The 20,605-nt window shown below is 38.5% G+C and overlaps 1 protein-coding gene across 2 annotated transcripts in view; it reads right to left on the bottom strand.

Annotated features, from left to right (window-relative positions):
• Positions 1-20,605, bottom strand: part of LOC126175636 (integrin alpha-PS2-like) — an 836,969-nt gene that overhangs the window by 42,029 nt on the left and 774,335 nt on the right. For both annotated transcript variants that reach the window (XM_049922524.1, XM_049922526.1), the window contains 4 exons: positions 17,711-17,877; positions 17,026-17,174; positions 16,736-16,935; positions 8,882-9,128 (listed from right to left, as the gene is read on the bottom strand). In XM_049922524.1, the coding sequence (XP_049778481.1) occupies positions 8,882-9,128; positions 16,736-16,935; positions 17,026-17,174; positions 17,711-17,877 (763 nt within the window). The remainder of the gene's footprint in view (positions 1-8,881; positions 9,129-16,735; positions 16,936-17,025; positions 17,175-17,710; positions 17,878-20,605) is intronic.

Below are 20,605 nucleotides of genomic sequence, written 5' to 3'. Positions count from 1 at the left end.
TTCTTTTTGTTCTTAATACTGACTACCACTTCCATCTGAAAAGTATATCAGCTTCTCAACCTTGGGAAAATTTTCTTTTATGTAATTTATCCCCCCCATGAACCATGGACCTTTCCGTTGGTGGGGAGGCTTGCATGCCTCAACGATACAGATAGCCGTACCATAGGTGCAACCACAATGGAGGGGTATCTATTGAGAGGCCAGACAAACGTGTGGTTCCTGAAGAGGGGCAGCAGCCTTTTCAGTAGTTGCAGGGGCAACAGTCTAGATGATTGACTGATCTGGCCTTGTAACACTAACCAAAATGGCCTTGCTGTTCTGGTACTGCGAACGGCTGAAAGCAAGGGTAAACTACAGCCGTAATTTTTCCCGAGGGCATGCAGCTTTACTGTATGATTAAATGATGATGACGTCCTCTTGGGTAAAATATTCCGAAGGTAAAATAGTCGCCCATTCAGATCTCCGGGCGGGGACTAAAGAGGACGTTGTTATCAGGAGAAAGAAAACTGGCATTCTACGGATCAGTGTGTGGAATGTCAGATCCCTTAATCGGGCAGGTAGGTTAGAAAATCTAAAAAGGGAAATGGATAGGTTAAAGTTAGATATAGTGGGAATTAGTGAAGTTCAGTGGCAGGAGGAACAAGACTTTTGATCAGGTGAATACAGGGTTATAAATAACAAATCAAATAGGGGTAATGCAGGAGTAGGTTTAATAGTGAATAAAAAAATAGGAGTATGGGTAAGCTACTACAAACAGCATAGTGAACGCATTATTGTGACCAAGACAGACATGAAGCCCACGCCTGCTACAGTAGTACAAGTTTATATGCCAACTAGCTCTGCAGATGAGGAAGAAATTGATGAAATATATGATGAGATAAAAGAAATTATTCAGGCAGTGAAGGGAGACGAAAATTTAATAGCCATGGGTAATTGGAATTTAAGAGTAGGAAAATGGAGAGAAGGAAACATAGTAGGTGAATATGGATTGGGGCTAAGGAATGAAAGAGGAAGCCGTCTGGTAGAATTCTGTGCAGAGCATAACTTAATCATAACTTGGTTTAAGAATCATGAAAGAAGGTTGTATACATGGAAGAACCCTGGAGATACTAAAAGGTATCAGACAGATTATATAATGGTAAGACAGAGATTTAGGAACCAGATTTAAATTGTAAGACATTTCCAGGGGCAGATGTGGACTCTGACCACAATCTATTGGTTATGAACTGTAGATTAAAACTGAAGAAACTGCAAAATGGTGGGAATTTAAGGAGATGGGACCTGGATAAACTGAAAGAACCAGAGGTTGTATAGAGTTTCAGGGAGAGCATAAGGGAACAATTGACAGGAATGGAGGAAAAAAATACAATAGAAGAAGAATGGGTAGCTTTGAGGGATGAAATAGTGAAGGCAGCACAGGATCAAATAGGTAAAAAGACGAGGGCTAGTAGAAACCCTTGGGTAACAGAAGAAATATTGAATTTAATTGATGAAAGGAGAAAATATAAAAATGCAGTAAATGAAGCAGGCAAAAAGGAATACAAACGTCTCAAAAATGAGATCGACAGGAAGTGCAAAATGGCTAAGCAGGGATGGCTAGAGGACAAATGTAAGGATGTAGAGGCTTATCTCACTAGGGGTAAGATAGATACTGCCGACAGGAAAATTAAAGAGACCTTTGGAGAAAAGAGGACCACTTGTATGAATATCAAGAGCTCAGATGGAAACCCAGTTCTAAGCAAAGAAGGGAAAGCAGAAAGGTGGAGGCAGTATATAGAGGAACTACTGACAGCCTTTGGAGAGCCAGTCCTGACAAAACTCTACCATCTGGTGAGCAAGATGTACAAGACAGGTGAAATACCCTCAGACTTCCAATGCCAAAGAAAGCAGGTGTTGACAGATGTGAAAATTACCGAACTATCAGTTTAATAAGTCACAGCTGCAAAATACTAACGCGAATTCTTTACAGCTGAATGGAAAAACTGATAGAAGCCAACCTCGGGGAAGATCAGTTTGGATTCTGTAGAAATGTTGGAACACGTGAGGCAATACTGACCCTACGACTTATCTTAGAAGAAAGATTAAGGAAAGGCAAACCTACATTTCTAGCATTTGTAGACTCAGAGAAAGCTTTTGACAATGTTGATTGGAATACTCTCTTTCAAATTCTGAAGGTGGCAGGGGTAAAATACAGGGAGCGAAAGGCTATTTACAATTTTTACAGAAAGCAGATGGCAGTTATAAGAGTCGAGGGGTATGAAAGGGAAGCAGTGGTTGGGAAGGGAGTGAGACAGGGTTGTAGCATATCCCCGATGTTATTCAATCTGTATATTGAGCAAGCAGTAAAGGAAACAAAAGAAAAGTTTGGAGTAGGTATTAAAATCCATGGAGGAAAAATAAAAACTTTGAGGTTCACCGATGACATTGTAATTCTGTCAGAGACAGCAAAGGACTTGGAAGAGCAGTTGAATGGAATGGACAGTGTCTTGAAAGGAGGGTATAAGATGAACATCAACAAAAGCAAAACGAGGATAATGGAATGTAGTCAAATTAAGTCGGGTGATGCTGCGGGAATGAGATTAGGAAATGAGAAGCTTGAAGTAGGAAAGGAGTTTTGCTATTTGGGGAGCAAAATAACTGATGATGGTCAAAGTAGAGGGGATAGAAAATGTAGACTGGTAATGGCAAGGAAAGCGTTTCTGAAGAAGAAAAATTTGTTAACATCGAGTATAGATTTAAATGTCAGGAAGTCGTTTCTGAAAGTATTTGTATGGAGTGTAGCCCTGTATGGAAGTGAAAAATAGTTTAGACAAGAAGAGAATAGAAGCTTTCAACATGTGGTGCTACAGAAGAATGCTGAAGATTAGATGGGTAGATCACACAACTAATGAGGAGGTATTGAATAGAACTGGGGAGATGAGGAGCTTGTGGCACAACTAGGGATCGGTTGGTAGGACATGTTCTGAGACATCGAGGGACCATCAATTTAGTATTGGAGGGCAGCCTGGAGGGTAAAAATCGTAGAGGGAGACCAAGAGATGAATACACTAAGCAGGTTCAGAAGGATGTAGGCTGCAGTAGGTACTGGGAGATGAAGAAGCTAGCACAGGATAGAGTAGCATGGATAGCTGCATCAAACCAGTCTCGGGACTGAAGACCTCAACAACAACATGTAATTTATTACATACTTTTGAAACACATGTACAGCCAATGCGTTGTGCTCCAAGTAGTCACTTAGAATGCAAATTAAAGAACTGCTAACTTCATCTTTCTCATTTTTAAAGTAGAGACTAAATTGATGCACTGTTGCCTGGTCATTGACCCAGTGGTACCCTTGTATTGCATCCTGAATCACAAATGTAAAATTTTCTGCAAAATCAGCTAGCACTATGCGTTCAGGTTCATGAAGTTGTACTTTTTTGTCCTTCAAAAACTTACTTTGGATTTTAGAAACATAGTGGTGACTTTTGAGTTTTTGTAAGTTATCAATTAAAGATTCCAGGTAATCTTCCTGATATTTAACCACTGTTATCATTTCTGCCCTGTCAGTTGTGACCCACTGTTTGAAGGTAATACTGTCTAGCATTTCCTCATCATATTCATGAAACAATTCAGTAACGGTTTCCTTACCAGGGCATTTATTACACAAACTCATCATGCAGTCATAGCTGTTAGTGTCACAGACCATTAAATCTAGTAACTCTTTGTAGTTAAGATCACTGAGTTTTGCAGCCTCATTTCGATGATATAAACAAACACATGTGGAGTGTGTCCCTGAGGATCCAGCCAAAATACACCACTTAGGGTGGAGGTCACAAAATTTTGACCATCCAATTTTGCATTTGGGATGAGAATTTTTGAAAGCTACATAAACTTCATTTAAATTTGACAGCACTAGTTGTTTCTGCTTTGTTACTTTAACTCCATTTATAACAACTCTTTTACTATCTTTGCAACCTGGGCACATTCTAACATTTTCATCATCTTCAAAAACTGCTGGATCTTTTTAATTTTTTCTTCACTTATACCTCCTCCTTTCTTCTTTCCTAAAACTGGAAGAATGCCTTGCTCTTTCACTAATTTTAAGGTTAGTTTAACCAAATGATGAGAAATGTTGAATTCTTGAACAATTTTTTCTCTTGACCATGAGTCAGGGAGCAAACTTAAAATTTTAACTTTTTCCTCATTAGATGTCACTGAACATTTAATTTTTAATTTCTCTATTAAGCTCAAGTATTCAGTGTCAGATGATGCTGGTGATAGGTTTTCTTCTTCTTTAGAAATAATGTTGGTATCTGTATTATTAAAGCATGATTCCACGTCTTTTCTAATTTTGTCTGAAATTTGTTGTACTTTATTTTCAATAGCTCCTTTTCTTTTCCTGCTACTTAATTTTATTATTTTCGAAGCATTAGATACATCTAATTTAGAACAAGCAAAATCCAATATGCTAACAGCTTCCTCATCAGAAATATAAATGGCATTAACAAGGTTACATGATTCTGGTTCTGGATTCACAACAAATATTTTTGAGTAATAATTTGGGCACAGGGAATTTCCAGGAACCACATTACGTTTCACTTGGGGAGTTGTTTCACTCTCACATAACAAGGACAAATGTTCAAGTTTTATTTCCCTCAAACCTTTAGTAATAGGCCTTTTATGAACTTTAAGTGGATCACAGCACTTTCTTCCAAAAATGTGGTTGTACTTCAGAATATATTTCTTCTCATGATACTCACACACTTATGTTACAGAAGAACTTACTTGAAATTTAAACAAAGTGTGTGTAGCTTCATCAAAGTCATTGACATTTTTCAAGTTTTTTGAAACTGAACTGTAAACTGTTTTGTGACACACTTCACTTGCTATCTGTCCAGCAGAGCACTGTTCATCCATGTTATTGCATTCCAGTTAATCTCTCAAAATTAATTACATATTACACATAGAACAAAGCACATAACATATTTTACACGCTCTATGAAGTATGTAAGTTTACATCCACTCTAACAGAGGTTTCAGAAGAGACTGACTACAGCAATGCCACACCCAGCAATAATGTACTTCTTTATTGACAATAAACCTAAACATAAATGAGCATTTCTATTACCATAGAACAAAAGTGAAAGCTCCTATTGTTTAATATTGCATTACTAAAAATAAATAAACTAAATTAATATTGGGTGATAGTGTTGACTAAATATATGTCACAATTAAATTTTATTACAATGAAACAATAAACCATTTAAATAGGCAACAGCCATAAGATCAGTTGTGGAGTAATGTGAATCATTTACTCATTTTCAAAAATTCATATCTTTGTTCACAGTCAGATATCAATGTTGAAATTTTACAGTACATTTCTATCATATAGGTGTACAAACTGTGCAAAAATCATATTTTTTAATCAGTCCCACCTGAGATAACTAGCCTCAAACTTTACAAAAAATGAAGATTTTCAAATTTCAAAAATTAATAGAAAATTAAGGAAACATTTGTAAGTGTTCTTGCTCTATATGAGGTTAGTAGTGTATGATATCTAACTATAGGAAAAAATAGACTCTCATAAATCACCCCTTGTTTGTTATTTTTTCGCCTAAAATGACAGATTTTTGAAAATTTTGATACCAAACTTTGGAGGTCATTTTGACTGGTTATTTTTGAATTTCAGTTATTTGTGTAATAGACAATGTTGTAGAGGACACTCTCCAAAAACAATCATGTCAATTGCAATGTTGTAACTTAACCCAGTGCAGAGATAATCAAATTTTTGCTAATGTCTCCAGACTGAAAAATTTTCGTGCACCTGCAAATAAAAATGGCCGTCATCCAGTAAAGGTGCAAGATAAATTATTTTAAAAAACTGTTTTGAACCTCTCAAATATATGGCAATCATATATAAATATCAATTAAAATATTTAAAAATGGTCAAGCAACCATCACTGCACCACTTCATATGGACTGACCTTCCTCTACCCAGCAATACAGCTGTTTCACTGCTGTAATTTTGCGAAATATATGCTGCCTGGATGTAAGTGATCTTTTTCCCTGCTTTGCATTTTTTTTCAAAATTCAACCACAGATTTCTTATATTCGAAATTTAATTCCCTTTCTCAAGAAAGGACATTGCCTGCAATGAAGGACTCCTGCTATGTTCCACAATCAGATACGCCACCGTCGTCAATCATAGCTATGTCATGGAGCTCTGATGCATCAAACCATAGCCCATTATTATGTTCCATAATATTCAAATGTCCATCAGTGTTGTCACAAATCAATGATGCAATGGTGTCTTTCAGTTCCACTTCCTGCAAACTGACAGAACCCTCAGGGAATTCCATACTGCTAAATGATAATTAAGAATTCAGCAAATATTTACTGGGTTAATGGTTGGCATCTTCCCTATTTGTAAACAGATGTACTTTATACACAATACAAAGTCTCATGTCAGGTCAGCAACATGTTTGTTCAGCACCACAGGTTCGGTACAAGTACAAGCAGTGCGAAGAAGAAACAGAAGAAACGTCCGTGTTGATGGCCATGTCCAGAAATCCATGCAATGCATAGTACTCTAAAGAGCATTCCATGAGAGAGAGGTCCTGAAGAGTGTAATGAGGCCCAGAAGTCATGCAACAATGTACAGTTCTGTAGTAGTAGCAGTGAGCAGCAGACATGCCTCTGCAGAGGCATTTTTTTTTTTAAAAAAAAGAAGAAACAAGGAAGCGAAGGCCCTCTGCAAGTTCACAGGATGTGGGTCTGTGATGTTCTCTGTACATCTAGGTAGGATTACTCACTACTATGGGCCGCTCAGGAGATAGTAGTTGACGGATATGCATGAAGAAATAATGGATTTAGGTCAGAGGGAAAGAAACACCATGGGAAAAAAATCTCTGGGACAGTCTGGATGGGTAGTAAGGGCAGTATCAGACTTGCTTACTATCTATGACAGAGAATACAAGGTAGGTTACATTAGTAGTGGGTATCACGCAGCTCGATACCATTGTCACTGCCATCTGTCTGTCATAAGAGCTCAGTCCAAATCTGTGTGGCAGCACCATGTGCTGCTGCGGAGAAGGTCAGTCAGCCCAGGTTGGTGTTATTACTGTTCTTTGGGTGCAGGGGTGGGTGGCAGGCAGTCACTGCTTGGTGCAGCTGTTGGGTCTCTGCTACCAGTGCAATGAGTGAATTGACAGTTTCCTCACTTTGCTCAGCTTGGCTCCATGACATTCCCTGTGCCATTTAGAGCAGCTGTTCCTCTGGAGCACTTTCCAGTCGATTGTCACACTCTTCAAGTCATCCCAGTTGACTTGTGATTTCCCTCTGGTTGTCTGTAGTGTCACCAGAGTCTCTTCACTTGAGACAGTGGCGGATGCAGGTGTCTTCATTTTGGGGGTTCTCCTAGCAGTCTCTCACATTTATGCGGGTACTGAGAGAGTGGCTCTCGGCTCAGAGGCTCCTACCTCCACTATCTGCTCAGTGGTTGGGGTGGTGGCAGGCGAAAGCCCCTCTTCTTCTGTTGGTGGTCTACTCATGAGAGCCGAATGCAGTTGCCACAGTTGGTGGCATGCTTCCTTGGTCTCTGCTGCCAGGGCAGCTGTAAAAGCATCTTTCGCTGCCTCTATGGCAGCCATGAAGACTGCAGTTGCCACCTCAGTTGCAGCAGCCACCAAGGAATGAAGATCTGTGGCAGGTAACGTCCGTTGCTCTTTGGTTGGTGGTCAGTCCACTGCTCCTCTGTGCCTGGTGGGGTGCTCCGGATGACAAAACCAGCTTTATTACACATGGATGTATGTAGTGTGAAAGCTTCTTTAATTTATGTTGTAACAAAAGTATCCATTTTGCAAAATTCATTAATGGTGGTGGGGTAATTTGCATATTTAAAATTTTTAAAAAAATTGATTATACACTTTTCAAGAACCTTAGTTACACTTCCACTTTTATATGAAAACACATGTTTTATATTTCATGGTTTTGAAACTATTCCCTCTAAACCTAATACATCCAATTATCTTTTTAGGTGCGTTTTACCCCTTAAAGTGACAAAAAAATAACAAAATACATATTGCTGGGTTCAAATTAATGATATGAATATAATAGAGGGAAACATTCCACGTGGGAAAAATATATTTAAAAAGAAAGATGATGAGACTTACCAAACAAAAGCGCTGGCAGGTCGATAGACACACAAACAAACACAAACATACACACAAAATTCTAGCTTTCGCAACCAACGGTTGCCTCGTCAGGAAAGAGGGAAGGAGAAGGAAAGACAAAAGGATATGGGTTTTAAGGGAGAGGGTAAGGAGTCATTCCAATCCCGGGAGCGGAAAGACTTACCTTAGGGGGAAAAAAGGACAGGTATACACTTGCACACACACACATATCCATCCACACATACACAGACACAAGCAGACATTTGTAAAGGCAAAGAGTTTGGGCAGAGATGTCAGTCGAGGCGGAAGTACAGAGGCAAAGATGATGTTGAAAGACAGGTGAGGTATGAGCGGCAGCAAATTGAAATTAGAAATTAGCGGAGATTGAGGCCTGGCTTTTGTTTGGTAAGTCTCATCATCTTTCTTTTTAAATATAAAATACATATTGCATTTTTTTCCCCTTCTACATACCCATAAAGTTTCATCAAGGTCACACATTGACACCTGGGTGGGACTGATTGGTTGACAGGCTTCTGCTTACTGAAAACAGTTGCATATTATGGCTTCTGCTTACTGCAAACAGTTACATATTCTTTAAATATTTTGAGAATACCCATTTATCAAAGATGTCTCATGATCTGTAAGATAATCTACAAAATAGACTTAATGGCAGATATTTTTTTTTTTTATTTGTGCACATTTTTGTTCACAATAGAGAATTTACATACCGGCTTGTTGCTGTGTAAAGGGTTGCCAATATCACATTTTAGAGTGTAATTGTTTTGTAAAGATGGAGCAGAACACAGGACTGGAATTTCACGCTCATTTTTATCAATGCGCTCTATTTTACTGTAATTAAGTCCAGGTGGAATCTTCAAGTTATAAGTGGCTTCAAATGCATCTTCTCCAGTATTGAGAATCTTGACTTCCAACTCTAACCTTTCATTTGACCCAAGAAGGTATTTGGTAACAGTTCTGTAACAAAAGTATTTCAGTTATCTTTCCTCACTCAGCCATTCCATATTGCAAAAAGTAGACTTACATTTTAGTACATGTTTATAGTACATTAATATTTTGACTTTGTGCACAGCTTTCTTTTAATGAAAGAACTGTACAAATCCTTGTCACTTAAATCATATAAGAAAAGAGATGACATAATATGTGAAAGTCTATTTTAAAATGAAACATCACAATAGCTTAGAAACACAACAGGAGCAGATATTTTTTTCTTTTCTTTATACCGTTTCCATGAATTTTACAAAAAAGCAACATCTTCATAGGAAGATGTCAAATTTGTCTTTAATCATCATTATCATACTAACTGTGTAGATTCTCCTCTTGTACTCTATTAGAGCCTTTTCATTATTTTTGGGATATATTTATTCTCTTGTATGTGCACAAAATGAAAATGTCTTTAATACTGTAATATTAAAATCGAAAACCTTATGAACAAGAGATTAATAAAATACTGTTATTCTGAAAAATGTCTAGAAGCTAGCATAACATTTAAACAGTGTGACATGCAAATGTGAATAGCCTGTTATGGTTTGGTATTAAGTTCTTGGGAGATGCAAGTTTCATAAAACAAACATTTAAAACAAAAAACACAGCAACAAAGAAAATGGACTACTAATAGGGAATCAAGCACGAACATTTTTAAAAACTTACATTTTGATATATTTTTTATATTCATTGCGCATTTGACTTTATTTGCCATTATTTTCTCATGTACATTAAATCAAAAATAGTGCAGCATTAAACCACTAAGTTCACAGTTATGAAACTAAAAATAGGAAAATGATTTTCACAGAGTACTACATAGACAGGTCTTATACCATAAACATAAAATAATCTTCAGTATTTAGTGTTGTTAGAGAGAGAGTGAGAGAGAGAGAGAGAGAGAGAGAGAGAGAGAGAGAGTGTGTGTGTGTGTGTGTGTGTGTGTGTGTGAATGAGTTACTGAGTGAGTGAGAGAGAGAGAGAGAGAGAGAGAGAGAGAGATATAACTAAGCTAAAAATTTGTTTCCATACTATATTTTCTACATTATGCGTGCTTTGCTGTAAGCCTCTTTAGATGTGACTTGTTCCTATATTATACAACATTACCTAAGTGTCAATAAATGTAATAATATAATAATAATAAGTATAAATAAAAATAACTGTGATATAATCATTATTATTTTTAGATAAACATAAAGGCTCAAATTAGGTTATACTAAGCTGTATCAAAATGGTCTAAGCAGAAAATGATATTGTGATCCCTGAGCTTAAACAAATTTATTGTATTATGAATGAGTTAGCAGAAGGATAAGAGACAGTTGAGTACATTAATCCAAGGCCCAACAATTAGATGGACGAACAATAAGATGGAATTATGAACCAAAGAAATCATGAGTTGAAGGAGCAATTGACATAAGTTGCTCCTCTACATGTTACAGTTTCCTTTTCTTATGTCTGATGTTAACTTTTCCTTGGTCATCCCATTTGCCTCTCTCTTCTTGGCTGATCTAGACATGTCTTTTTGGAAACAGGTGTAAGTGCTTCACTCCATATAAATAATTTATACTTTATTTAAAAAGTTCAGAGTTTGTAAGCTTTGACTTCCTCACAATTAAGTGATAAATTTATGAATATACAACAGATTCTTACATATGTATCATTCCTGTAGGGACCATGAATCACCAATTAAACTAATTAAAATGCACATACAGGCAACTGAGGACTTATTCTTCCTGTGCTCCATACATTGTTGTTGTTGTGGTCTTCAATCCTGAGACTGGTTTGATGCAGCTATCCACGCTACTCTATCCTGTGCAAGCTTCTTCATCTCCCAGTACCTACTGCAGCCTACATCCTTCTGAATCTGCTTAGTGTATTCATCTCTTGGTCTCCCTCTATGATTTTTACCCTCCAGGCTGCCCTCCAATACTAAATTGGTGATCCCTCGATGTCTCAGAACATGTCCTACCAACCGATCCCTAGTTGTGCCACAAGCTCCTCATCTCCCCAATTCTATTCAATACCTCCTCATTAGTTGTGTGATCTACCCATCTAATCTTCAGCATTCTTCTGTAGCACCACATGTTGAAAGCTTCTATTCTCTTCTTGTCTAAACTATTTAATGTCCACGTTTCACTTCCATACAGGGCTACACTCCATACAAATACTTTCAGAAACGACTTCCTGACATTTAAATCTATACTCGATGTTAACAAATTTTTCTTCTTCAGAAACGCTTTCCTTGCCATTACCAGTCTACATTTTCTATCCCCTCTACTTTGACCATCATCAGTTATTTTGCTCCCCAAATAGCAAAACTCCTTTCCTACTTCAAGCTTCTCATTTCCTAATCTCATTCCCGCAGCATCACCCGACTTAATTTGACTACATTCCATTATCCTCGTTTTGCTTTCGTTGATGTTCATCTTATACCCTCCTTTCAAGACACTGTCCATTCCATTCAACTGCTCTTCCAAGTCCTTTGCTGTCTCTGACAGAATTACAATGTCATCGGTGAACCTCATAGTTTTTATTTTTCTTCCATGGATTTTAATACCTACTCCAAACTTTTCTTTTGTTTCCTTTACTGCTTGCTCAATATACAGATTGAATAACATCGGGGATACGCTACAACCCTGTCTCACTCCCTTCCCAACCACTGCTTCCCTTTCATACCCCTCGACTCTTATAACTGCCATCTGCTTTCTGTAAAAATTGTAAATAGCCTTTCGCTCCCTGTATTTTACCCCTGCCACCTTCAGAATTTGAAAGAGAGTATTCCAATCAACATTGTCAAAAGCTTTCTCTAAATCTACAAATGCTAGAAATGTAGGTTTGCCTTTCCTTAATCTTTCTTCTAAGATAAGTCGTAGGGTCAGTACTGCCTCACGTGTTCCAACATTTCTACGGAATCCAAACTGATCTTCCCCGAGGTTGGCTTCTATCAGTTTTTCCATTCGTCTGTAAAGAATTTGCATTAGTATTTTGCAGCTGTGACTTATTAAACTGATAGTTCGGTAATTTTAACATCTGTCAACACCTGATTTCTTTGGGATTGGAATTATTATATTCTTCTTGAAGTCTGAGAGTATTTTGCCTGTCTCATACATCTTGCTCACCAGATGGTAGAGTTTTGTCAGGACTGGCTCTCCCAAGGCTGTCAGTAGTTCTAATGGAATATTGTCTACTTCGGGGGCCTTGTTTCGACTCAGGTGTTTCAGTGCTCTGTCAAACTCTTCACACAGTATCATATCTCCCATTTCATCTTCATCTACATCCTCTTCCATTTCCATAATATTGTCCTCAAGTACATCACCCTTGTATAGATCCTCTATATACTCCTTCCACCTTTCTGCTTTCCATTCTTTGCTTAGAACTGCGTTTCCATCTGAGCTCTTGATATTCATACAAGTGGTTCTCTTTTCTCCAAAGGCCTCTTTAATTTTCCTGTCGGCAGTATCTATCTTACCCCTAGTGAGATAAGCCTCTACATCCTTACATTTGTCCTCTAGCCATCCCTGCTTAGCCATTTTGCACTTCCTGTAGATCTCATTTTTGAGACGTTTGTATTCCTTTTTGCCTGCTTCATTTACTGCATTTTTATATTTTCTCCTTTCATCAATTAAATTCAATATTTCTTCTGTTACCCAAGGGTTTCTACTAGCCCTCATCTTTTTACCTATTTGATCCTGTGCTGCCTTCACTATTTCATCCCTCAAAGCTACCCATTCTTCTTCTATGGTATTTCTTTCCTCCATTCCTGTCAATTGTTCCCTTATGCTCTCCCTGAAACTCTGTACAACCTCTGGTTCTTTCAGTTTATCCAGGTCCCATCTCCTTAAATTCCCACCTTTTTGCAGTTTCTTCAGTTTTAATCTACAGTTCATAACCAATAGATTGTGGTCAGAGTCCAAATCTGCCCCTGGAAATGTCTTACAATTTAAAACCTGGTTCCTAAATCTCTGTCTTACCATTATATAATCTGTCTGATACCTTTTAGTATCTCCAGGGTTCTTCCATGTATACAACCTTCTTTCATGATTCTTAAACCAAGTTATGATTAAGTTATGCTCTGCACAGAATTCTACCAGACGGCTTCCTCTTTCATTCCTTAGCCCCAATCCATATTCACCTACTATGTTTCCTTCTCTCCATTTTCCTACTCTTGAATTCCAGTTACCCATGGCTATTAAATTTTCGCCTCCCTTCACTGCCTGAATAATTTCTTTTATCTCATCATATATTTCATCAATTTCTTCGTCATCTGCAGAGCTAGTAGGCACCTAAACTTGTACTACTGTAGTAGACATGGGCTTCGTGTCTATCTTGTCCACAATAATGCATTCACTATGGTGTTTGTAGTAGCTTACCCTCATTCCTATTTTCCTATTCATTATTGAACCTACTCTTGCAGTACCCCTATTTGATTTTGTATTTATAACTCTGTATTCACCTGACCAAAAGTCTTGTTCCTCCTGCCACTGAACTTCACTAATTCCCACTATATCTAACTTTAATCTATCCATTTCCCTTTTTAGATTTTCTAACCTACCTGCCCGATTAAGGGATCTGACATTCTATGCTCCGATCTGTAGAACGCCAGTATTCTTTCTCCATACATAAATGGAATCAAAGGAACATGTTAATATGAAACAGAATATTCCTGCAGATGCTTTGTCCCAGATTGGCAACATCATGAAAGGATTGAATTTTGAGACATTTGCATCAGTGGGTGGGCTTCTCACAACCCCATCAAGTTACCAGCTTTGACATCTAACACTACCAAACAAAAATGTAACTGTATTGTGACATTTCCATGTCTGCCATCTTTTCACTTCAGTGTTTTGCATCCTGGAGTCTGAGCTACTACACATTTAGTCAACATTTATCTGGTCCGGTACTGAGAGAGGCTACAATGTATTTATTTGGCACTACTCGATAAAATGACATAATTACTTGTCACACTGCAGTTCTGCTGAATACCTTCACGTCACCATAAATGCTTTTCAGTCACATTCATATTGACATTGTTATGCTATTACTGCCATAAAAAGACCTTTAAGTGAGAATGATCTGCACATTCTGGATTGCCCTATCATGTTATAAATGACCGGGTATGTAATTAGACTACTGTTTATTCAAACCAATTTTGCTGGATGTGAAACATTTGGGCAAATGCATATCAATCTGTTACAAACAGCATTGTAGACAGTCTGCATCATGGCTCAAGACTTCAGTCAGATGGCATATTGTTATTGTTGAGCATTGGACTCACAACCTTCCAGTAGTTCTACATGGTCTGTGGGTGGCACTCAAGAAGGAACTCAGTGGGGTGGTTCCTAAAGTGATGTGTGGTAAAAGTGCAGCTGCTGCAGCAGAAGCAGCTACACCACTTATTACTAGACTACCTTCATCAGGCATCATTGTTATACCATTGCTACCACAGATGACAAGCCTGGCTGCTGTGTAAAGCAATTGGCTCCTCCAAAACTAAACAAACAGCAACTGCTAACACATGCACCATACAGAGCACATCTGCAAAATGGATCTCTAGACTATGTCTGCAGCAGTCCCGACACATGAGCAATCATCCAGCACAACACCAGGATGATGATACCTGCAACCCACACTATTGATGCCATTCCCAACAGCCTAGTGAGTACTCCACAGAGTTACACCATAAAATGTAAGACTATTATTTAAGTAAGTCTATTAGCATTATGAAGGAAGATGTATGCCTAAATTTATTAATCCATTTTCTGCTGAATACTTCTGGGCATGAATTTTGTTAGTCTGTTGTTTATACACTCCTGGAAATGGAAAAAAGAACACATTGACACCGGTGTGTCAGACCCACCATACTTGCTCCAGACACTGCGAGAGGGCTGTACAAGCAATGATCACACGCACGGCACAGCGGACACACCAGGAACCGCGGTGTTGGCCGTCGAATGGCGCTAGCTGCGCAGCATTTGTGCACCGCCGCCGTCAGTGTCAGCCAGTTTGCCGTGGCATACGGAGCTCCATTGCAGTCTTTAACACTGGTAGCATGCCGCGACAGCGTGGACGTTTACCGTGTGTGCAGTTGACGGACTTTGAGCGAGGGCGTATAGTGGGCATGCGGGAGGCTGGGTGGACGTACCGCCGAATTGCTCAACTCGTGGGGCGTGAGGTCTCCACAGTACATCGATGTTGTCGCCAGTGGTCGGCGGAAGGTGCACGTGCCCGTCGACCTGGGACCGGACCGCAGCGATGCACGGATGCACGCCAAGACCGTAGGATCCTACGCAGTGCCGTAGGGGACCGCACCGCCACTTCCCAGAAAATTAGGGACACTGTTGCTCCTGGGGTATCGGCGAGGACCATTCGCAACCGTCTCCATGAAGCTGGGCTATGGTCCCGCACACCGTTAGGCCATCTTCCGCTCACGCCCCAACATCGTGCAGCCCGCCTCCAGTGGTGTCGCGACAGGCGTGAATGGAGGGACGAATGGAGACGTGTCGTCTTCAGCGATGAGAATCGCTTCTGCCTTGGTGCCAATGATGGTTGTATGCGTGTTTGGCGCCGTGCAGGTGAGCGCCACAATCAGGACTGCATACGACCGAGGCACACAGGGCCAACACCCGCCATCATGGTGTGGGGAGCGATCTCCTACACTGGCCGTACACCACTGGTGATCGTCGAGGGGACACTGAATAGTGCACGGTACATCCAAACCGTCATCGAACCCATCGTTCTACCATTCCTAGACCGGCAAGGGAACTTGCTGTTCCAACAGGACAATGCACGTCCGCATGTATCCCGTGCCACCCAACGTGCTCTAGAAGGTGTAAGTCAACTACCCTGGCCAGCAAGATCTCCGGATCTGTCCCCCATTGAGCATGTTTGGGACTGGATGAAGCGTCGTCTCACGCGGTCTGCACGTGCAGCACGAACGCTGGTCCAACTGAGGCGCCAGGTGGAAATGGCATGGCAAGCCGTTCCACAGGACTACATCCAGCATCTCTACGATCGTCTCCATGGGAGAATAGCAGCCTGCATTGCTGCAAAAGGTGGATATACACTGTACTAGTGCCGACATTGTGCATGCTCTGTTGCCTGTGTCTATGTGCCTGTGGTTCTGTCAGTGTGATCATGTGATGTATCTGACCCCAGGAATGTGTCAATAAAGTTTCTCCTTCCTGGGACAATGAATTCACGGTGTTCTTATTTCTATTTCCAGGAGTGTATGAGGTCCATAACTGGTTGAAACAAGTTTTCTATGACAGAATAGTTTTGAATGTGCATATAGAAAAATCCGTTGGAGATTACTCCCAGGAGATGTAGATCTGATTACACTGAACAGAAATACACAAAATCATATAATTGGTACTTCTGGCTTCTTCTACAGGCTCAGAAAAAAGGAAGGAGTTGGATAAGATATCTGAATGGGAAAGGTCACATTTAAAGCAAATGTAATGACAAGCCAAGAAGTTACCTGAAAACAGAAAGGTAAGTATTTCACCTTCTGTGGAAAGCAAGAATACATTTATCACAATATATTAGTTTTAGTACGATAAATTGTGAAATATGCATTTACTTACGAAAAACCATCAAGAATGAGATTTGGTATGCAAATATTATCAGGGCCACAATTCTTTTGGATACTGACAAAATCATGCTCTGAGAGTGGTTTATGCTGGTCAAGAACTGGTGTCAAAGAACGCTGGACTCTTTGTTTACTATACTTTGTATTATATTTTACTTCCACTTCCAATGGTGAAAGTTTGTCTCTTATACCAGGCTACAACATGAAACATAATTTTCATTGAGAGAAACACCTAAGTTACCACTGTTAATAAGTATAAAAGTTTTAAAATAGAAATTATCTCACCTTGATATAAACTACATGACTTTTACAATATTTGGAATTATTGTTCAGAGTTGCAGTGAAGTTCTTCATATGTTTTCCTTCATTCCGATGAAAAAATAATCGAGGACTTTTCATTTTCTTTGCATCCAGTATAAGCTGAATTTCAAATTCTGTTGATAAGTAGTTAAGAAATAAAATAGCAGATTATAATTTGGCAGAAAAACTAGTAAAAAAAGTTGTTATCAAAACTGAAGTTCTGAGTTTATTAGAAAGAAAAGAAATGACGTTATGTGCTACTTTTAAGTTTACCATGTTCAAGAATAGGGCATAAAAATAAATCTTTATTACAAAAAAAATCTTTATTAAAAATAAAAAAAATAAAAAATAAAAAAATAAAAAAATCTTCATTAAAAAAATAAACCTTTATTTAAAATAAAGTAGGGATGTACAACAAGCTTCGTTCTCATGAAAGAAAATTCTATTCTGCAGAAAAAAGAGAATGCAAAGTTCCTGTTCCTTTTTCCCCTCTTTTTCTTAACTTGTGCTTAAGACTATCATCATAACCAGAAGACCTCTTTACTAGACAACATAATAAGGTGACAGTATGTTAACACTTGAGTTGCATTTTTAGTGACTAAAAGTCAACCACTCATAATTAATTGAATGTTCCGTAATTAGTAATCATTATCAAGCACAGTGTTCTCACCATGTTCTGGATTGACACCAATTCCACTGTACTCGAAACAGGCTGTGACTGTGGTACATGTGGTTAGTGTACCATCTCGAAGAGTACAGTTTTTCTCATCAAGGCTTATGAGTTTTGATTCTGGACCAATTGTAACTTCAGCATCCATGAGTATTACTGGCCTTGATCTGAAATTAAATTTCGTATGATTTATTGTTGAGAATGGAAACCTTCCAAATATGTTTTGTAATTAGAGAACAACGTTACTATAGTTTTCAGTACTGACAACATAAAAATAGGCTAATAGCTACCTCCAACTAACAGCTTGGGCATGCACTTCAAGTTCCTGAAGAAGGAAAATCCACCATTTTTGCCCAGAATACTCTCAAGAATGGAGACCTTTTGGATGACGTAGACAGTGTTTCTTCAACATCAGAGAAAATATGTGGGACCAAGTGAGGTGGCGCAGTGATTAGCACATTGGACCTGCATTCAGGTTCAAATCCTTGTCTGGCCATCCAGCTTTATATTTTCTGTGATTTCCCTAAATTGCTCTAGGCAAATGCCGGGATGGTTTCTTTTAAAAAAGAGCACAGCCAATTTGCTTCCCAATACTTTTGTAATCCAAGTGTGTGCTCTGTCTCTAATGACCTCATTGTTGATGGGACATTAAACTCTAATCTTCCTTCCTCCTATTTGTGAGGAACAGGAAATTTATATGCTGAGACAGAATTACCTGGCAAAGTATCATGAAACCAGCAGCCAGGATTTTTCATAGCTTGTGAAGCTTTTTAATAATATTACTATCTATATGATTTTTGCAATTTATGTAAATAATTTTTTAGTTTTTAACTGTTTGCTGAGACAAATTAAACCCATGGAAAATATGTAAATTTTAGTTATCAACCAATACATACTATTAAGTTGTATGCAGCATTCATACCACACAGCGTATACAAAAGAATAAACAGTGGTGATTAGAGATTAATTTTATTAAAATGTTATCTATGTGGCAAGTATTTGATGCCATAACCAGTAAAATAAGCTGAACACCTCTACAATGAGACTGCATATGTATTTGCTTCTAGATTCAACCTTCAAAGAAAAATTAACTACAAATCTGGAGTAGTCAGCTACATAAATAGGAAACAGGTGAAAGGTTTGATGTCAGGAGAACACTGGTTAAATTAATGTCCTATAGTAACAAGGCCATAGATGCGAGAGACTTTGATGAGCTGTTATGTAGAAGCCACATTATAAGCAAGGAGGCCTGTGGCAATCAGAGAGGAACTGTGGAAGGATGGTGGAGGAAGTGGTTAATGTTTTGGATGTCAGAAGGAAGACATCCTTTGTGAAGGCTTTGACTACTTCTCAACATTTCCGGAGATGAGGCATATCTACCCAAAATCCTATCCCTATCAAAAAAGGAGTGTTCTATTGTCCCCCACCCCAACCTACAAAATATCCTAGTTCTTCCTTCTACCACTCCTCCTCCCTATTCTGCATCTCATTCCACTGTTGATGATTTACATGTAAGAACTCTGTACAGACACCTACCACCTCATATATAGTCTTGTCACCAGCTTTTCCTATAAGATCAAAGGTACACTCAAAAAACAGCTAGTGTTGTTACAGCTTTGGGTGTCTATTTGGTTATATCTGTGAGAATATGTACTTAAATAGAAAAGGAGCAGAAAATTAAAAACTCGTATGTGCTTTCACATGCATCTATATGTATTGCATCTATCAGCCAGAGGTAAGTTTTTGTTTTTCCTCTTTTCTGTTTATTTTTTCCATATTGGGATATCAATATAATGGAGTACTTCATTTGGTTTACTTAAATTCCTTGAGAAGATAATTCATTAAGGCAAATAATAGATATCTTTAAGTGCTAAACATACCATATTGGATTTCTTGATTAGTTTATCTATGTCTACATCCAAAATGTATATAAAAAAAACTGTGAAGTGCATGGCAGCAGGTACTTCCCATTGTACCACATTGTAGTGTTTCTTAACATTCCATTCACATATCACACATGAGAAGAATGACTGCTTAAGTGATTCTGTGCTCAGTGTAATTAACTTAGTCTTATCTATACAGCCCTATGACAGTGATATGTTGAGACTGTAGTATATTCCTTGGTTTCACACTTAACACTGGTTCTTTAAACTTCATAAGTAGGCTCATGTGGAACAGCTGATGTCTGTCTTCAGGTGTCTACCAGTTCAGGTTTTACAGTATTTCTATGAGACTCTCCCATAGGTCAAATGAACCAGTGCCATTTTTTGTATGTGTTCAATATCCCCTATTAGTCCTATCTGGTATAGCTCCCACTCCCATGCACTTCAGAAATATTGTAAATGGGACACATGAGTGTTCTGTAAGCAAATTCCTTTGTAGGATGGCTACCTTTTCTCAGTATCTTTCCAATGAACTGAAGTCTGTCACACACTTTGCCTAGAAAGTCTTATCTGACACTTTCTGTATTTCAAACATCAAGTGAAAATATGGTACATGTAAGAAACTGAATCTAAGTTTCAGTATTTTCAATAATGACTCCATTTTAACTTTCTATTACTGCACTTGAAAATCATAATATTGATTCTATTTGCTCACTGAGTAAGAATTCTGCGTTTAATTTTCATTCGTGTTTTCCTACTTTGTAAAACTGTTGAATGTTTTTGTAGTTTCTTGATGTGCTAGTTACCCTTAGATGGGGACCAATAAATTGTTTTTCTGGCATTTGTTAACATGAGTGGTACATTGTTATTATAAAAAATTCACTTACTGTTATGGATGGGATGGAATCGAGCCCATAGCTGGAGGTTAGTACCAACAGCAACACTCTCTAAGAGTATTTTGCTGGCTGTTGGTGATGTGGTTTCTAGGTGGTTCGCTGTAGGACAACATTTA

Source organism: Schistocerca cancellata, chromosome 3 (genome assembly GCF_023864275.1).
Source record: "Schistocerca cancellata isolate TAMUIC-IGC-003103 chromosome 3, iqSchCanc2.1, whole genome shotgun sequence".
In the NCBI taxonomy this organism is placed as follows: Eukaryota; Metazoa; Arthropoda; class Insecta; order Orthoptera; family Acrididae; genus Schistocerca; species Schistocerca cancellata.
Note: the sequence above shows the minus strand (reverse complement) of the source record. Positions and strands in the feature narration are given on the sequence as shown.